This window comes from Triturus cristatus, chromosome 1_2 (assembly GCF_964204655.1).
Source record: "Triturus cristatus chromosome 1_2, aTriCri1.1, whole genome shotgun sequence".
Classification (NCBI taxonomy): Eukaryota; Metazoa; Chordata; class Amphibia; order Caudata; family Salamandridae; genus Triturus; species Triturus cristatus.
Window position 1 is genome coordinate 124464865 of NC_140580.1, and position 20526 is coordinate 124485390.

The 20526-nt window shown below is 50.6% G+C and overlaps 1 protein-coding gene across 1 annotated transcript in view; it reads right to left on the bottom strand.

The window, feature by feature from the left end:
• Nucleotides 1-20526, bottom strand: part of LOC146866934 (lysine-specific demethylase 5B-like) — a 455791-nt gene that overhangs the window by 210068 nt on the left and 225197 nt on the right. The window contains exon 6 of the mRNA XM_085603266.1: nt 19761-19940. Within this exon, the coding sequence (XP_085459392.1) occupies nt 19761-19940 (180 nt within the window). The remainder of the gene's footprint in view (nt 1-19760; nt 19941-20526) is intronic.

The window sequence follows — 20526 nt, forward strand, 5'->3', positions numbered from 1 at the left end:
GGATACACTGTGTCGTCAAGCAGATTGGAGGTTGGCTGAAATCAGACTTGCACTGCAACTGGGGGGCTCATTTCAGAGCTCTGAACTAATACACGTTATGAGGCGGAACCGATCACGGTAATATTTCAGCAGGACTACAAGTCCCAACAAGCCTAAGACTAATTACGCCCACCAGAGGGCGATATAAGGGCCATTAGAGACTTGTTGTGTTCCTGCTTCCGCCCATTTCATGCCCGTGAACAAGGGGAATGGATCTCCGAAACGCGTAGGGCTGGTGAAAATGACCCTGCTGCAGATGCCGGTTTGCCGAATAAATAACCTACTCTGAGTGCGTCTTCACCTGTGGGCAACCTTTTTTTGAAAATATTCCGGCCAGTCCAGGTCGGGAGGATGCACCGCCGCATGATGACAAGCGGACTGCTGACACGGATACACTGTGTCGTCAAGCAGATTGGAGGTTGGCTGAAATCAGACTTGCACTGCAACTGGGGGGCTCATTTCAGAGCTCTGAACTAATACACGTTATGAGGCGGAACCGATCACGGTAATATTTCAGCAGGACTACAAGTCCCAACAAGCCTAAGACTAATTACGCCCACCAGAGGGCGATATAAGGGCCATTAGAGACTTGTTGTGTTCCTGCTTCCGCCCATTTCATGCCCGTGAACAAGGGGAATGGATCTCCGAAACGCGCAGGGCTGGTGAAAATGACCCTGCTGCAGATGCCGGTTTGCCGAATAAATAACCTACTCTGAGTGCGTCTTCACCTGTGGGCAACCTTTTTTTGAAAATATTCCGGCCAGTCCAGGTCGGGAGGATGCACCGCCGCATGATGACAAGCGGACTGCTGACACGGATACACTGTGTCGTCAAGCAGATTGGAGGTTGGCTGAAATCAGACTTGCACTGCAACTGGGGGGCTCATTTCAGAGCTCTGAACTAATACACGTTATGAGGCGGAACCGATCACGGTAATATTTCAGCAGGACTACAAGTCCCAACAAGCCTAAGACTAATTACGCCCACCAGAGGGCGATATAAGGGCCATTAGAGACTTGTTGTGTTCCTGCTTCCGCCCATTTCATGCCCGTGAACAAGGGGAATGGATCTCCGAAACGCGTAGGGCTGGTGAAAATGACCCTGTTGCAGATGCCGGTTTGCCGAATAAATAACCTACTCTGAGTGCGTCTTCACCTGTGGGCAACCTTTTTTTGATAATATTCCGGCCAGTCCAGGTCGGGAGGATGCACCGCCGCATGATGACAAGCGGACTGCTGACACGGATACACTGTGTCGTCAAGCAGATTGGAGGTTGGCTGAAATCAGACTTGCACTGCAACTGGGGGGCTCATTTCAGAGCTCTGAACTAATACACGTTATGAGGCGGAACCGATCACGGTAATATTTCAGCAGGACTACAAGTCCCAACAAGCCTAAGACTAATTACACCCACCAGAGGGCGATATAAGGGCCATTAGAGACTTGTTGTGTTCCTGCTTCCGCCCATTTCATGCCCGTGAACAAGGGGAATGGATCTCCGAAACGCGTAGGGCTGGTGAAAATGACCCTGCTGCAGATGCCGGTTTGCCGAATAAATAACCTACTCTGAGTGCGTCTTCACCTGTGGGCAACCTTTTTTTGAAAATATTCCGGCCAGTCCAGGTCGGGAGGATGCACCGCCGCATGATGACAAGCGGACTGCTGACACGGATACACTGTGTCGTCAAGCAGATTGGAGGTTGGCTGAAATCAGACTTGCACTGCAACTGGGGGGCTCATTTCAGAGCTCTGAACTAATACACGTTATGAGGCGGAACCGATCACGGTAATATTTCAGCAGGACTACAAGTCCCAACAAGCCTAAGACTAATTACGCCCACCAGAGGGCGATATAAGGGCCATTAGAGACTTGTTGTGTTCCTGCTTCCGCCCATTTCATGCCCGTGAACAAGGGGAATGGATCTCCGAAACGCGTAGGGCTGGTGAAAATGACCCTGCTGCAGATGCCGGTTTGCCGAATAAATAACCTACTCTGAGTGCGTCTTCACCTGTGGGCAACCTTTTTTTGAAAATATTCCGGCCAGTCCAGGTCGGGAGGATGCACCGCCGCATGATGACAAGCGGACTGCTGACACGGATACACTGTGTCGTCAAGCAGATTGGAGGTTGGCTGAAATCAGACTTGCACTGCAACTGGGGGGCTCATTTCAGAGCTCTGAACTAATACACGTTATGAGGCGGAACCGATCACGGTAATATTTCAGCAGGACTACAAGTCCCAACAAGCCTAAGACTAATTACGCCCACCAGAGGGCGATATAAGGGCCATTAGAGACTTGTTGTGTTCCTGCTTCCGCCCATTTCATGCCCGTGAACAAGGGGAATGGATCTCCGAAACGCGCAGGGCTGGTGAAAATGACCCTGCTGCAGATGCCGGTTTGCCGAATAAATAACCTACTCTGAGTGCGTCTTCACCTGTGGGCAACCTTTTTTTGAAAATATTCCGGCCAGTCCAGGTCGGGAGGATGCACCGCCGCATGATGACAAGCGGACTGCTGACACGGATACACTGTGTCGTCAAGCAGATTGGAGGTTGGCTGAAATCAGACTTGCACTGCAACTGGGGGGCTCATTTCAGAGCTCTGAACTAATACACGTTATGAGGCGGAACCGATCACGGTAATATTTCAGCAGGACTACAAGTCCCAACAAGCCTAAGACTAATTACGCCCACCAGAGGGCGATATAAGGGCCATTAGAGACTTGTTGTGTTCCTGCTTCCGCCCATTTCATGCCCGTGAACAAGGGGAATGGATCTCCGAAACGCGTAGGGCTGGTGAAAATGACCCTGCTGCAGATGCCGGTTTGCCGAAAAAATAACCTACTCTGAGTGCGTCTTCACCTGTGGGCAACCTTTTTTTGATAATATTCCGGCCAGTCCAGGTCGGGAGGATGCACCGCCGCATGATGACAAGCGGACTGCTGACACGGATACACTGTGTCGTCAAGCAGATTGGAGGTTGGCTGAAATCAGACTTGCACTGCAACTGGGGGGCTCATTTCAGAGCTCTGAACTAATACACGTTATGAGGCGGAACCGATCACGGTAATATTTCAGCAGGACTACAAGTCCCAACAAGCCTAAGACTAATTACACCCACCAGAGGGCGATATAAGGGCCATTAGAGACTTGTTGTGTTCCTGCTTCCGCCCATTTCATGCCCGTGAACAAGGGGAATGGATCTCCGAAACGCGTAGGGCTGGTGAAAATGACCCTGCTGCAGATGCCGGTTTGCCGAATAAATAACCTACTCTGAGTGCGTCTTCACCTGTGGGCAACCTTTTTTTGAAAATATTCCGGCCAGTCCAGGTCGGGAGGATGCACCGCCGCATGATGACAAGCGGACTGCTGACACGGATACACTGTGTCGTCAAGCAGATTGGAGGTTGGCTGAAATCAGACTTGCACTGCAACTGGGGGGCTCATTTCAGAGCTCTGAACTAATACACGTTATGAGGCGGAACCGATCACGGTAATATTTCAGCAGGACTACAAGTCCCAACAAGCCTAAGACTAATTACGCCCACCAGAGGGCGATATAAGGGCCATTAGAGACTTGTTGTGTTCCTGCTTCCGCCCATTTCATGCCCGTGAACAAGGGGAATGGATCTCCGAAACGCGTAGGGCTGGTGAAAATGACCCTGCTGCAGATGCCGGTTTGCCGAATAAATAACCTACTCTGAGTGCGTCTTCACCTGTGGGCAACCTTTTTTTGAAAATATTCCGGCCAGTCCAGGTCGGGAGGATGCACCGCCGCATGATGACAAGCGGACTGCTGACACGGATACACTGTGTCGTCAAGCAGATTGGAGGTTGGCTGAAATCAGACTTGCACTGCAACTGGGGGGCTCATTTCAGAGCTCTGAACTAATACACGTTATGAGGCGGAACCGATCACGGTAATATTTCAGCAGGACTACAAGTCCCAACAAGCCTAAGACTAATTACGCCCACCAGAGGGCGATATAAGGGCCATTAGAGACTTGTTGTGTTCCTGCTTCCGCCCATTTCATGCCCGTGAACAAGGGGAATGGATCTCCGAAACGCGTAGGGCTGGTGAAAATGACCCTGCTGCAGATGCCGGTTTGCCGAATAAATAACCTACTCTGAGTGCGTCTTCACCTGTGGGCAACCTTTTTTTGAAAATATTCCGGCCAGTCCAGGTCGGGAGGATGCACCGCCGCATGATGACAAGCGGACTGCTGACACAGATACACTGTGTCGTCAAGCAGATTGGAGGTTGGCTGAAATCAGACTTGCACTGCAACTGGGGGGCTCATTTCAGAGCTCTGAACTAATACACGTTATGAGGCGGAACCGATCACGGTAATATTTCAGCAGGACTACAAGTCCCAACCAGCCTAAGACTAATTACGCCCACCAGAGGGCGATATAAGGGCCATTAGAGACTTGTTGTGTTCCTGCTTCCGCCCATTTCATGCCCGTGAACAAGGGGAATGGATCTCCGAAACGCGTAGGGCTGGTGAAAATGACCCTGCTGCAGATGCCGGTTTGCCGAATAAATAACCTACTCTGAGTGCGTCTTCACCTGTGGGCAACCTTTTTTTGAGAATATATATATATATATATATATATATATATATATATATACATACACCGTACACCAAAATGAGGTATATTGTGTAGAGAGTCCAGGTGACCCCAGAGGTAGGCAGAGGTTAAAGTTAGATAGAACCTTACTCTCTATTTGTGGTAGAGTGGTCGAGTAGTAAGGCAGTATCAGAGGACAGTGTTAAGCATTTGATGTACACCCTCAGTCAGCAAATGAATTCACACACTCAAGAACTGAACTCTAGGCGAATTTGTTTTGTATAAAAAAATATACTTTTGTTTTATTTTTTTAGAACCAAGCAAGCTTGGCACGGGTAAGCATTAAATACTTTACAGTAATAAGTTGCTGAATGTAGAACAGTTTGAAAATGCAATAGGAATTGTACTTTGTTTGATTTATAGGGGATGCAGTAGGTTGCAATACTTAGCAAATACAGTACATTGAAATGAATAGTCTTTTTCAGTAAATTACAGGTAAGTTACTTTTTACTTTACTAACTCAGTGCTGGATACCTAGATTCAGCACTGGGACATTTCCTGCAAACAGGTAAGTAAATGCGTTTTGGTTATTCGTCCAAATTTTAAAGAATATTTTTAGATTTCAAAACGCTACACTTAAAAACTTTTTGTGAGAACAATTGTCAATGTTATCCTATTGAGGAAAACAGGTTATTGGTTCAAAGGTAAGTTATCGACTGTGTGAGTTAAGGTTCTGGGGTTAGACTCAGGGGTCCCCCAGGGTCAGTGATGGACTCTTGTAACACCCTCAGCGGCACTAGGGCGGCTGGGTGCAGGGTGTTGAGGCCGAATGTTATCCTAAGGAGGATAGGGGGTCTCCGGTTGGTGGCTGCTGGCAAGCAGTCCACACGGCTGTGGGAGCAAAGCTCCTAGGGTTTAGCTCAGGGCAATTGAGGTTGCAGGTCAGCACAAAAGGTGCACCCTCAGCGGCACTGGGGCGGCCGGGTGCAGTGGGCTGTTTTGGCGCCGGGCACCCCGTTTGCTATGGAGACACTCCGGTCAAAAGGAACAATGCAGGCTCGGGGACGAAGATCTTCTGTGTGCGACCACCACTTTGAGGGGTAAGTTGGGATGTCTTGGGTTGGCTAGGCACCGTTGGTTGGGGCACACAAGGCCGTTGGGCGTCGGGTGCAGAGGTGCCCTTTGGCTTCGGAAAGTCTTACCCGCTCTTGGTCGCGGTAGGGGGGATCCTCTGGATTGAGGCTGCAGGCGTCAGCTGGAGTCTTGAGGCTGGTCTGGGATCTCCGGTTCTTGGGTCACAATCATCAAGGAGACCTCGTCGTCGTGTTTTTCCACTCGAGCTCGGACCGGGTTCGACGGGTGCAGAGTGGGCTGGATTTGCAGTGTCCGGCCGGAGCCAGAGGTTGCAGTTGAACAAATCCAATGTTCACGGGAGAAGCAGTCTTGGGAAGTGAAGGCAGGCAGGTCCTCTGGGGTTTTTGAGGTTGCTGGCTGCAGGACACACCGGGATTTCGCAGGAGCAGGTTCGAGGGGAGACAGGCCTGTAGGGCTGGGAACAAGTCAGTAGGCGTTGTCCTCTTGTTAGCTCTGCACGGTTCTTTGGTCCTTGTTATCTTCTTTCTTGTCGTTTCCGGATCTGAGGAAGCAAGGTTCAGGGTGCCCCCAAAATACTAGATTTAGGGGCGTTACAGGTAGGTAGAGGGCAGGGACCAATGGCTCCCTTCCCAGGGGTGGGTACACCCCCATTGTACCACCCTCTAGTGGGAGGGGGGCATGAGCCTGTCCCTGGTTGGTTTGGTCCACCCCATTCTCAAGATGGCGGGGACTCGGAGTTGTGCTTCACCTCGCCTCCCCCACCTGAGGGGTGGAGTTTGCGGAGGTGGGCACAACTCTCTCCCTCACTTGTTTTTCCCGCCGGTTCTCCCGCCCAAAGTGGGGGGCAGAACCAGTGGGGACCCGTTGCTAAAAGCAGCAAGAGGCCTGGGGAATCTCACAAAGGTGGCATGCCTTTGAAGCTTCCCCTTCGTGAACCCTGCACATCCAGGGGGAGGAGGCTTGGTACTTCGTCCCAGGATGTGCATTGTTTCAGGCCCGAGAGCAGCAGGCTCTTGACCCAGGGGTCCAGAAACATGTCTGTTGATGGCAGCCTAAGCAGCCCCTTAGTCGGGACACTAGAAGTTGGTCGAGTTTCAGGGGGCATCTCTAAGATACCCTCTGTGGTGCATTTAACATTAAATCCCACACTGGCATCAGTGTGGGTTTAATGTGCTGAGAAGTTTGATAGCAAACTTCCCAGTTTTCAGTGTAGCCATTATGGTGCTGTGGAGATCGTGATAACAAACTTCCAGCACCATATACTCTTAATGGCAGCACTGCACTTACAATGCCTAAGAATGGACCTAGGTACTGTAGTGGTACAGGGCTCATGCACCTGTACCCTCACCACTGGCATAGTGCACCCAGCTGGAGGGGTGGCTGATCTGGGCAGTGGGTTGTGGGCATGGCACACAGAGATGTGTGCCATGTCGACTCTTCACTTTTGTTCTGCACCAAGACACGCAGCCTGCAAAGGCAGTGTGTGAGTGAAAAGGTGTGAGAAAGTGGCTCTGTATATACTGTTCCCAAATAGGTACAGGGTGTAAAGAGTCCACAGTCCCCAGAGGTTTGGCAGAGGCTAAAGTTAGATATAACCTTACTCTCTAAAGTGGTAGCTTGGTCGAGCAGTAAGGCAGTATCAGAGGACAGTGTAAAGCATTTGTTGCACACACTCAGCCAGCAAATGGTCTCACACACTCAATAACTGAACTCTAGGCCAATGGTTTATATATAAAAAATATATGCTTGTGTTATTTTACAACCAACAATAGGTATTAAAATATACTTTCTCAGAATGAGATGCTTTATATAAATACTTTTGCAATATGCAATTGACTTTTGTATAAAGTTACAAGTGGTTGCAATAGGCAACACAATGCTAAACACAATAATGCACCGAGTTCAATGGAAGTTTCAAGTTATTTGCCACAGATTACTTTTAGGATTACTTTTGGAACTCCAGGACTGGATCCTAGATTCAGCCCTGGGTCAATACTTGGAATCAAGTGATAACAGTCGACTTAATTACTGTGATGATTTTTAGACAATATTTTGCCATTTTAAAAGTTGACACTTAGAAAATATTTCATAGAAAACAGTCAATGATTCCCTATGGCAGAAAATTCAAGTTGCAGGTATAGTATGTGCTCGTTACTTTTGTAATCCAGTACTGGGTGCCTAGACTCAGTACTGGGACCTTTATCCAAAACAGGTAAGTAATTACGTTTTCAGATATTATACGATTTTTAAAGAATATTTAAACTTTGCAGAAATTGACACTTAGAAGAAATTTCAAAGAAAAACTGTCAATGATTTCCTATGGGAGAAAATTGGGTTACTGGTAAGTACAGTTGTAAGTATTTTTCAGAGTCAGTGCTGGGCACCAAGATCCAGCACTGGGAGCTCACCTAAGAGCAGGTGAGTATTTTCGTTTTCGTTACTCTGCTGATTTTTGGTGAATATTTTAAGTTTTGAAAAGTCCACACAGAAGAAATTTCAGGAAAAGCCAGTCGATGTTACACTATGGAGAAAATTGAGTTATCGGTTTAAAGGTAAGTACTCGACTGACAGAGTTAAGGTTCTGGGCATAGACTCAGGGGTCTCCCAGGGTCAGGTAGGAACAGTTGGTTCACCCTCAGCGGCACAAGGGTGGCCGGGTGCAGAGAGAGTTAGGCCCAATGTTATCCTATGAGAGGTAGGAGGCCTTGGTTGGTGGCTGCTGACTAGCAGGCCACGCGACTGTGGGAGATGGGCTCCTGGTCACTTACTCAGGGCAAGTGGGGAAGTAGATAGGTGTAGAGGTTACACTGCCAGGGCCACTCGGGCGGCTGGGTGCAGGGTGCCTTTGAGCCTTCGGGCACTGAATTGATTTCAATGGGAAATCTCCGGTTTAGAAAAAGACTGCAAGCTCGGGGACGAAGATTCTTCATGTGCCACCACCACTTCGAGAGGTAAGTTGGGTAGTTGGAGGATAGGTAGGTACCCCGGGATTGGGCACAGGGGGCCGCGGGGCGCCAGGTGCAGGGGTGCCTTTTGGTGTCGGGAAATCTTACCCTCTGTTGATCGCGGTTGGGGGGGCACCTGGCTCTGAGGCTGCAGGCTTCTTCAGGAGTGTCGAGGGAGGTCCTTGGGTGCCGTGGGGTCGTCCTCGTGGTCTTTGTTCACTCTGGCACAGGCCAGGCTTGGCGGGTGCAGAGTGGGCTGGGTTCGCGGTTCCGGGCTGCTGCCAAGGATTAGAAGTAGATTTTGAGTAGAGCCACTACTCATGGGAGTCCCAGTGGGCTTAGAGTCAAGAGGTAGCCAGGTCCTGCGGGGTTTGTGAGGTTGCTGGCCACAAGAGATGCCGGGTTGGAGCAGGAGCAGGTTCGAGGGTCGACAGGCCGGTAGGGCTGGGGCCAAAGCAGTTGATGTCTTCCTCTTCTTAGCAGCTGGAGGGAGGTCTTCTTTCTTCTAGCTCTTCTTCGGATTTTGGAATCTGGAATAGGAAGGTTCAGGGTGCCCCTAAATACTAGATTTAGGGGTGTTACAGGTAGGTGAAGGGCAGGGACCAGTGGGTCCCTGTTCTAGGGTGGGTACACCCCCTATCCTGCCTCTCTCCTGTGGGAGGCGGGCAGTAGCATAATCCTGATTGGGCAGGGCTTCCCATCTTCAAGATGGCGAGAGCCCGGAGATGTGCTTCACCTCGCCTCCCCCACCTGAGGGGTGGGGTTGGCAGGCAGGCACATCCCCTATCCTTATTTGGGGTTTCCGGCCAAGCTTCCCACCAGAGTGGGGGGTTGCAGTGGCCTGGGGAAGCTCACGGAGGCAGCATGCCTTTGAAGCTTCTCCCTGCCCATCCTGGGTGAGGAGATTTAGCACCTCGCCCAGGATGTGCATTGTTGCAGGCCCAGGAGAGCAGGGGCTCTCCTACCCAGGGGTCCAGCAACATGTCTGCTGTGTGGCAGCCTAGGCAGACTCAGAACAGACGAGGATTGAAGGTTAGGTTTTAGGGGGCATCTCTAAGATGCCCTATTGGGTGCTTGGTACATTAAATCCCACACTTGCATCTCTAAGGATTTAATGTGCTGAGAAGTTTGATACCAAACTTCTCAGTCTTCAGTGATGCCATTATGGTGCTGTGGAGTTCGTGTTTGACGAGCTCTCAGCACCATGTGCTCTTAAATGGCAGCACTGCACTTACAGGGCCCAGGAATGGACCTGGGTACTGTAGGGGCAGAGGGCTCATGCTCCTGTGCCCACACCACTGGCATAGGGCACCCAGCTAGATGGGTGGCTGATGTATGCCATGGCAGTGTAGGTGGTGGGCATGGCACACAGGGATGTGTGCCATGTCGACTCTTTGTTTTGTCTTGTACCCAGACACCCAGCCTGCAAGGGCAGTGTTTGTGTGTAAGGGTACAGGGCCTCTAAGGGTGGCACAATGAGTGTTGCAGCCCTTAGAGGCCTTCCCGGGTCTCAAGGCCCTGGGTACCTAGGGTATCATTCACCAGGTGCTGACATGTGGCCAGGGTTTGCCAATTTGTGTTTTGTGTTTTAGGGAATGAACACAGGCCCTGGGCACCTGATTGGCAGGAGTCCAGGGCACACTCAGTAAAAGTACATTCAGCAATTAGTGGGGGCATACCATGCAATAAAGATGGCGCTTTCTCACAAAAGGTGCAGGGCCTTTAAGGGTCGCACAATAAGTGCTGCAGCCCTTAGGGGCCTTCCCTGGTCACAGTGCCCTTGGTACCTGTGGTATCATTTACCAGGGGCCTACCTGTGGCCAGGGATGCCAATTGGGTTTGGGCTTCAATGCAATTTTAGGGAAGGAAGATAGGCCCTGGGCAGCTGATTAGGAGGAGCCCAGGGCACACTCAGTCAAAGAAAATCAGCAATTCAGCAAAAAGTGGGGGCATACCATGCAGAAAGAGGGCACTTTCCCACAGTCCTCTACTCCAAGGCCCAGGAGCGACAGGTACAGAGGTGTCTTTAGGCTGCGGGTTTTCCTTGCAGGGAGCAGTCACAGAAGGGGAGGGCCTGCCCAGAGAGGCTGCAGGCCTTGGTGAATTCACTGGGGCGAAAACACAGTGTACTCTGTCTCTGCAGGGCTGGGGGACCACAATGACACCGTTGGCCCACTTCAACTTGGGTTTGGAGCAAGGGGTGCAGTGGTGTCTTCACCAGTCTGGTTTCTGCTGTCACAAAGTCCCACATGAGTCTTTGGGTGCCTGCAGGTTGCAGGGAAGAAGGTACGCTACTTCTCTGAAGGTCTTGGTTCCTGGGTGAAGAGCTGGCAGATCTCCCGAGCTTTGGGGACTCAGTTACTGCAGGAAAAATCGACTTTTGGTGTAATGCACAATTTACTTACTTGTGTAACGATATATCTGTAAGAGACATTAGTTAGTGATAAATTCCTTACCGTAGAATATCCCCAGGCATCAGACTGGATCCAGAAAGTTTTCATCAGCAGTACCCCTGCGCGTCGAAAGGTGGCATCATGCGGCTCCGCACCGGTCGCTGGCGTCGTAGGCGCCGAGATGACGTCACGGAGACTACTTAGGCGCCAACCATGCGCGCGGACGTCAGTTCTGTGCACGACTTTCTGCGCCAGGAACGCAGAGTCATACATGAAACGGACCACTGGTGCCATGAAACTAGAGCCCTGAAAGGGATGACCTTAACCCTAGAAATCAGTTCACAGAACGGGGAGGATGGGTGGGGCGGTAAAGAATCTATCACTAACTAATGTCTCTTACAGATATATCGTTACACAAGTAAGTAACTTGTGCATCTGAAAGACACGTTAATGATAGATTCCTTATCTTAGAATAGATACCCCAGCAATACCAACCCCGGTGGTGGGTCTGCGAACAAGATCACACCAGAAAGTCACGGAGAACAGAATGGACAAAAGAGACGTCTCTCCGGACTTGCCTGTCAAAGCAATAATGCTTGGTAAAAGTGTGCAGCGAGGCCCACGTAGCAGCCTGACAGATGTCCTGCAAGGGAACACCGTGTCCCAAAGCAGAAGTGGCTGCCGCTGCCCGGGTAGAATGGGCACGCAGCCCCACAGGAGGCTCCATCTTAGCCAACAAGTAACATGCTTTGATGCACAGAACGACCCACCGAGAGATGGTCCGTTTGTGCACGACCCGACCCTTTTTGGCACCCAAGTAGCCAACAAAAAGTTGGTCATCCACCCGGAACTGATGTGTGCACTTCAGATAGAACGAGAGCACACGTTTTGGGTCCAGACGGTGGAGTCTCTCTTCCTCTTTTGAAGGATGCGGCGGCGGAAAGAAGGTGGGTAAAGTGATGGTCTGCCCGATGTGGAAGGGCGTGACAACCTTTGGCAAGAAAGAATGACGAGTCCTTAAAACCACTTTGTCCGGATGAACAGAGAGAAAAGGGGGTTTAGAAGAAGGAACCTGGAGCTCACTCACTCTTCTGGCAGAAGTGATAGCTACCAGGAAAGCCGTCTTTAGAGTGAGAAGACGTAAGGGACAGTTATGAAGTGGCTCAAAGGGAGCGCACATCAGATAGGTCAAGACAATATTTAAGCCCCATTGAGGCATTATGAAAGGCACGGGGGGGGGGGAGCGTTTAACAACCGGAGAATTAAAAAGAGAAGGCTGATCTGGAAGCCTTAGAAAGGCAGAAATGGCTGAGAGATAACCCTTGATAGTGCCCAGAGCAGAGCCCTGCTGGGCCAAAGAGAGAAGGAACAGAAGGACCTCGGAAAGAGGGGCAGAAGGGGGATCCCCAGCCTTTGCTGTGCACCATGCCACAAATTTGTTCCACCTGCAGGCGTATACTGTCTTAGTGGAGGGACTCCTGGCTGCCAGAATAATATCACAGACAGGAAGGTCGAAAGCTGTCAAATGTCGCCGCTCAATCTCCACGCGTGGAGGCTGGACAGGTTCGGGTGGAGGACCGTCCCCTGCTGCTGCTACACAAGATCCTCCCGAAGAGGCAGTCGGATCAGGGGATCGATAGCCATGCTGAGTAGCTCGGCATACCACTATCTTCGTGCCCAATCTGGAGCCACAAGGATGACTTGGGCCCGGTCGCGCCAAATCTTCTTCAGCACTCTGGGCAGAAGTGGTATAGGCGGAAAGGCGTACAACAGACCGCAGCTCCACTCGTGAAGAAAAGCGTCGCCTAGCGAGTGCCGCCTTGGAAATTCCAATGCGCAGAACTGATGACATTGCGCGTTCTCTTCGGTGGCGACTAGATCTAACCAAGGCTCTCCCCACTGCAGAAAGAGACCTTGTGCCATGTCCGAGTTCAGACGTCATTCGTGATCCATCATGCACCGGTGGCTGAGTTCGTCTGCCCTGGCATTCAGAGAACCTGCCAGGTGTTGAACCACCAAGGTAATGCCTTGATGTTCCAGCCATGTGCAGAGGCGGAGAGCCTCCTGACATAGGGTCCACGACCCCACCTCGCCCTGTTTGTTGCAGTACCACATGGCGGTGGTGTTGTCCGTGAACACCTGCACTACACTTCCCCGTACAGAGGGAAGGAATGCCTTCAGTGCAAGCTGGATCACCCGCAGCTCCAATAGGTTGATATGAAGCCGGGACTCTGCCAGAGAACAGAAGCCTCTGATCTCCGCCTCTCCCATGTGGCCCCTCCATCCCAGGAGGGACGCATCTGTCACCATTGTGTGCTCCGGTTGGAGAAGGGAGAGGGATCTGCCATTGACCCAATCATAATTCGTGAGCCACCACTGCAATTGTCGTGCAGCGCCCTCCGAGATCTGGACATGATCGCACAGGTTGCCCCGATGCTGTGTCCACTGGACCTTCAGGTCCCACTGCCAAGCCCGCATATGCCATCTGGCATGTTGCTCTAGCAGGATGCAGGAGGCCATTAGGCCAGGGAGCCGGAGAGTCATCCTGACTGTAACCCGGGATAGAGGCTGAAAGATCGGAATCATAGCCTGAATAACCCGGACTCGCTGCTCGCTGCTCGGGAGGATAAACCCGAAACTGCGTCGAATCCAGAACCGCTCCGATGAAGGGGAGCTTCTGAGAGGGACTCAGGTGCGACTTCGCCACGTTGATGGAGAACCCCAGCAAATGCAGGAGGTCGGCCACAGTCTGGAGGTGGGAGACGACTGCCTGGGGCGAGCCCGCCTTCAACAACCAGTCGCCGAGATAGGGGAAGACTGGAACTCCTGATCTGCGCAGATGAGCTGCGACCACCACCATCACTTTCGTGAACACCCGAGGGGCACTGGTAAGGCCGAAGGGGAGCACGGCAAACTGAAAGTGCACTAGGCATACCGTGAACTGCAGGTAACGCCGGTGGACCGGCAGGACGGGGATATGAAAATATACGTCCTGCAAGTCCAACGCTACCATCCAGTCTCCAGGGTTGAGGGCAGCCAAGACCTGAGCCAGAGTCAACATCTTGAACTTCTCCTTCCGGAGGAAGCAGTTGACGTTCTTGAGGTCCAAGATGGGACGCAGGCCCCTTTTTTCCTTCTTGAGGACCAGAAAGTAGTGGGAACAACAACCACGTCCTACTTCTGGCCCAGGAACGCGCTCGATGGGCCCCTTGGCCAAGCGGGCCTTGACTTCCTGCTAGAGCAGGGCGAAATGGTCCCCCGACATGCGGTGGAACTGAAGTGGCATGGCTGGAGGGGCAGTCTCGAAGGGGAGGGAGTAGCCCCTTCGGACGATTTGCAGCACCCACCTGCGTGAGGTAACGGAACGCCAGTGAGGAAGGTGATGGCGGCACCTGCCGTCCACCAGCGTGGGGTGTGCCACAAAGCTCGGACTAGGAAGGCTTTGAGGTGGATGCTATGGGAGCTGAGGTGGACTGACCCGCACGCTGGCCCCCTGACCCTGCCGCGGCGGGCACCACGTCCGCGCTGAGGTTGATTCTGCGCAGGATTCTGGCTGAACAAACGTGTTGGGCGCCCCTTCCGAGGCCACGAAAGCAACGAAAAGCAGACGTGGCCGGGCGCGAGGTGAAGAGGCCTTGGCCGTAGCCCGGGAGTCCTTAAAACGCTCCAGCGCACTATCTGCCTTATCGCCAAACAGGCGAGTACCATCAAAGGGCATGTCCATAAGAGAACTTTGAACATCCCCTGAAAAACCAGTGGACTGCAACCAGGTGTGACGACGGAGGGCCACTGTTGTGGAAATCGCCCTACCCAGTGAGTCCGCGGTGTCCAGTCCACACCTGACGGCGAACTTTGCCGCATCTTTCCCCTTGGCAACAGCTTGGGAAGGCACTATCCGACACCTCCTCCGGACACTGAGCCAAAACCTGCGCAACCATGTCCCACACAGAGGGGGAAGAGCGGCCCAAGAGGCATGCAGTGTTCACCGACCGCAGCCCTGAGCTGGCAGATGAAAACAGTTTCTTACCGAACTGTTCCAGCTTCTTGGATTCCTTATCCGGGGGAGCGGTAGGGAATGCGCTTTGGGAAGTGGAAGCCTGGATGACCAGGATCTCTGGGGTTGGGTGGGCACACAGAAAAGCAGGTTCACCCGGGGCTGGGCGATGGCGCCTGGCCACATTCTTATCCACGGGAACCCCCGTGGCTGGTCTAGACCAGGTGCCCATCAAGACGTCAGTTAGGGCCTCATTGAACGCCAGCAGGGCTCCAAAGAGCTTGCCGTCGGCTGAAGTACTTCAGTGAGGAGATTAGTCTTGAGGGTCACTGTAGGCAGGTCAAGGTCAAGGGCCTCAGCTGCTCTACGGAGCACCACAGTGTATGTAGAGACCCCCTCCATAGCCACAGCAGGAGGGGAGAAAAAAAACAGGGTCAGAGGAGAGGTCAAGGCAACCGACATCCTCTAGCTCTTCCGTCCATTCCTGGTCCGACCCGCGCTGCTGTGCGAGAGGGTCCTCACACCCTTCCCAGTGGTCCATCTCCGTGTCACAATTAAGGTCCCAACTAGGGGCAAAATTGTCCGGAAAACCTGGCAAAGGCGGTGGCGGAACGAACGGAGCCGCCGCCCGCAGCAGCGACGGCAGCAAGGGAGGGCCCTTGTGAGAAAGTGCCCTCTTTCTTGCATGGTATGCCCCCACTTTTTGTTGAATTGCTGATGTGCTTTGACTGAGTGTGCCCAGGGCCTGTGTTCCTTCCCTAAAACTGCATTGAAGCCTAACCCCAATTGGCATCTCTGGCCACATGTCAGCCCCTGGTAAATGGTACCACAGGTACCCAGGGTCCTGTGACCAGAGAAGGCCTCTAAGGGCTGCAGCACTTATTGTGCCACCCTCAGAGGCCCTGTACCATGACACTCACACACTGCCTTTGCAGACTGAGTGTCTGGGTGCAGAACAAAACAGAGACGACATGGCACACATCCCTGTGTGCCATGCCCACAAACCACTGCCCTGGCCTACATCAGTCACCACTCTAGCTGGGTGCCCTATGCCAGTGGTGAGGGTACAGGAGCATGAGTGCAGTGCTGCCATTAAGAGTATATGGTGCTGGGAGTTTGTCATTACGAACTCCACAGCACCATAATGGCTACACTGAAGACTGGGAAGATTGGCATCAAACTTCTCAGCACATTAAACCCCCACTGATGCCAGTGTGGGATTTAATGTAAAATGCACGACAGAGGGCATCTTGGAGATGCCCCCTGAAACTCGAGCAACTTCCAGTGACCTGACTGAGTGGCTGCTTAGGCTGCCACCCCAGACATGTTTCTGGACCTCTGGGTCGATAGCTTGCTGCTCTCGGAGGCCTGAAACAATGCACATCCTGGAACGAGGTGCCAAGCCTCCTCCCCCAGGATGGCCAGGGTTCACGAAGGAGAAGCTTCAAAGGCATGCCGCCTTTGTGAGCCTCTCCAGACCATTTGCTGCTTTTTAGCAACTGGTCCCCACTGGTTCTACCCCCCCACTTTGGGCGGGAGAAGCTGCGGGAAAAACAAGTGAGGAAGAGAGGTGTGCCCACCTCTGCCAACTCCACCCCTAAGGTGGGGGAGGCGAGGTAAAGCATAACCTAGAGTCCCCGCCATCTTGAAGATGAGGGGGGGAGGGGGGACCCAGCCAACCAGGGACAGGCTCCTACCCCCCTTCCACTGGAGAGAGAAGAGTGGCAGAATAGGGGGTGTACCCACCCCAGGGAAGGAACCCATTTGTCCCTGTCCTTTACCTACTTGTAACACACCTAAATTTAGTATTTAGGGGCACCCTGAACCTTCCTTCCTCAGAACCAGCAACAAAAAAAGAAGATAAGAAGAAGGACGAAGAGCCGTGCAGAGCTAACAAGAGGACGACGCCCACTGACTTGGCCCCAGCCCTACAAGGCTGTCTCCCCTTCAACCTGCGAAATCCCAGCGTGTCCAGCAGACAGCAACCTCACAAACCCCAGAGGACCTGCCTGCCTTCACTTTCCAGACTGTTTCTCCCGTGAACACCGGACGTGTTTAAACTGCAGCTCCTAGTGCCAGCCAGGAACCACGAATCCAGCCCCCATCTGCACCTGCCGAACCCGGCCCGAGATCGAGTGAAAATACACCACGAGGAGGTCCCCCTGGAGATACTGACCCGAGATCCAGCGATCCCTGACCTGCCTCAAGCCTCCTGACGCCTGCAGCCTCAATCCAGAGAACCCCCCCCCTACCAGGACGTCGCAAGACACCCCTGCACCCGACGCCCCACGGCCTTGTGTGCCCAAACCAACAGTGCCTAACTAACCCTCAACATCCCAACTTACCCCTCGAAGTGGTGGTCGCTCCTGGAAGATCCTCGTCCCCGAGCCTGAACTGTTTCTTTGTCCCAAAGAATCGCCATTGAAATCAACAGGGCACCCGACCTCAAAACAGCACCCTGCACCCGGCCGCCGTAGTGTCGCTGAGGGTGCACCTTTGGTGCTACTTTAGTCCCCAACATGCCCTGAGCTTAACCCTAGGAGCTTTGCTCCCACAACCCCGTGGCCTGCTTGCCAGCAGCCACCAACCGGAGCCCCCCTATCCTCCATAGGATAACATTGGGCCTCAACACTCTGCACCCGGCCACCCTAGTGCCACCGGGGGTGCAACAGCAGTGCATCACTGACCCTGGAGGACCCCTGAGTTTTACCCCAGAACCCTAACTCAAAAGACCGATTACCTACCTGGAAACCGGTAACCTCTTTTTCCTCATAGAATAACATTGGCACTTTTTCTCCCAAAAAGTTTCCAAGTGTCGACTTTTGAAAACTGAGAATATTCCTAAAAAAAAAAAAAAAATCACCCGATTAACCAAAACGCATTTTCTCAACTGTTTTCAGGAAATGTCCCAGTGCTGAATCTAGGTATCCAGCACTGAGAAAGAAAAGTAACGTCAAAGTAACTTACCTGCAAAGTTAATTTCCTCCCATAGGATAACATTGGTGATTCTATGCAAAAAAGTTTCGAAGTGTCAACTTTTGAAATACAATAATATTCTTTAAAAATCGTACCTCTAACCAAAACGTATTTACTCAACCGTTTTCAGGAAATGCCCGAGTGCTGAATCTAGGATCCAGCACTGTGTTAGAAAAAGTAATCCGAAAAGTAATTAACTGCATTTTTACTCAAAAAGCCTATTGATTCTATGTTCTGAGTCTACTAAGTTTGTGCATTGCATTGCAACCCCTGTAAACTCGAATTGGTACAAAGTCCTACTATCTTTTGAAAGTACTCAACAACAGCATCTTGTAGCTGAAAAGTATTTACATGCTTACCTGTGCCAGGCTTGCTTGGTTCTAGAGATAAAACAACAGTATATTTTTTTATACAAAACAATTGGCCTAGAGTTCAGTTCTTGAATGTGTGAATTCATTTGCTGACTGAGTGTGTACATCAAATGCTTAACATGGTCCTCTGATACTGCCTTACTACTCGACCAAACTACCACTTTAGAGAGTAAGGTTTTATCTAACTTTAGCCTCTGCCAAACCTCTGGGGACTGTGGACTATGTACACACTGAACCTATTTGGGAACAGAGCCACTTTCTCACACTCATTGAGCGCGCTCTTACGTCAGGATACTTTTAAGGCTGGTACAGGGAAAATACTTTTAAAGAAAACCTAGAGAATGCTTTGGAATACTTTCAATGTTCTATTAAACTCCTGCAATCTTGGTCCCCAATACTCTTGATGCTTTTCCTAAAAAAATCCACCCCAAGATTGAGCTTTGATACTGATGAGGCTTACTGTATACAGCTATTCCACTATAAGACATTTTTAGCTAGAGTACAAAATAAAGTGAGTTCAAAATATCTGAGATTTTCATTAGATCATAAGGTTAGCCGTCGTATTTTGATGTTGTGATTGAGGACACTACCACTAAAAGAATTAACTGAAAACTGGGGTGGCACACTGGATAAAGCTGGCCTCTGTGATCTATGAGGAGGAGGAGGTATTCAAGATTTGGTACATGTACGGTTTGTTTGCCCTAACAAACTCCTGGTTGAAGCACATAGCTGTTTTATAAAGCCTATTTGTATTAAATAGAATATCTCTAGAATTATGGATCTGATTGAATTATTAAGAGCCCCCCAGATGAATTTTTATGTTATAAAGTATTTAAATTTTTAAAAACTTGTTCACCACTATTTTAGAGCGGTTTAATCCATGAACAACACTTCCTGTATACATTATATTTTTTTATATTGTGGATATCTGACGAGGTCTATAGCAATAAAATTTGATTTGAAGTAATACATTCAGTGTCAGGGTACCTGGCACACGGGAATGTGTGTCAGGTCATGTTTTCATTTTTGTCTGCATCAAAACATGCAGCCTACGATAGCAGCCCTGTATGAGTTTGGTGACGGGTCCCTGAGAGTGACACTGTGCTACAGCACTTGGGGGACACTCGTTTGTACCCAAGGTCTTAGGCACCAGGGGTGCTATTTAATAGGGACTTCTAGAGGGTGCTAAAGGCATTGCCAATCGGGAGAACCATTGTCCTGTTTTGGGAAAGAGATTTGGCACTGGTGACCTGGTTAACAGGAACACAGTGCACTTCTAGTCAAAATCACATGTACCAGGCGAAAGTGGGGGTGTCCATGTCAAAATGGAGTACTTTCAAACAACTAATACATAGAAAGATTTAAATCACTCACCTCCAGTAAAGAGAAGTTTAAGTCCGGAGTCAGGAATGTACTGGATGCACTCTCTTTCCAAGCTTGGACCTCTGACACCAGGGACTCCAGTCGTGGTAATGAATCCAAATGCACTGGGATACTATGACCTCTTGACACTAGTTCCACCAGGTTGTCAAGCACTGGCACACGCCCGCTAGCCTAGACACAAAAGTATCAGTCACTAATCCAGACTCAAAGAATCAAAACTAGGTTCACTACATGCGGGCACAAGTCAATGGTCAAGAATATTTCAGCACTACTACGGATCTACATTTAAGTTGTCAATTTAAATAATCTTCATTTAGGTCATAAATTTAAAGTGACAAAATGGAAATCTAAAAATATTTGTACAAAAATGAAAATCTACATTTTAAGGACTTCCATTATAAACTAGAAAACGTATTCCAATATGTTGTTCCATTAAAAATCGGAAAAATTTACTTCAATCTGTTACACCCTACACCATATTGTTTCCTAGGTTCCTTCACAACTTCAGACACTTTGTAAGAGTACGAGTACAGCAGGTCTAAAAAATATTTAACACAATTACTGAATTCCAAATAACAAATACCAGGCAATCATGCTTGCAAATCCCTGCAATAGCATTTCGTTTAAACCATAAGGCTGGCTCTCGCATATCAGTTTGTGCTAGATCATACCCAGCTTTCACATATCTTTCATTTAATGCTGAATTTGGCTCACCTGTTGATACTGTACATGTACCTTCTCTGAGAAAAGACTGTCT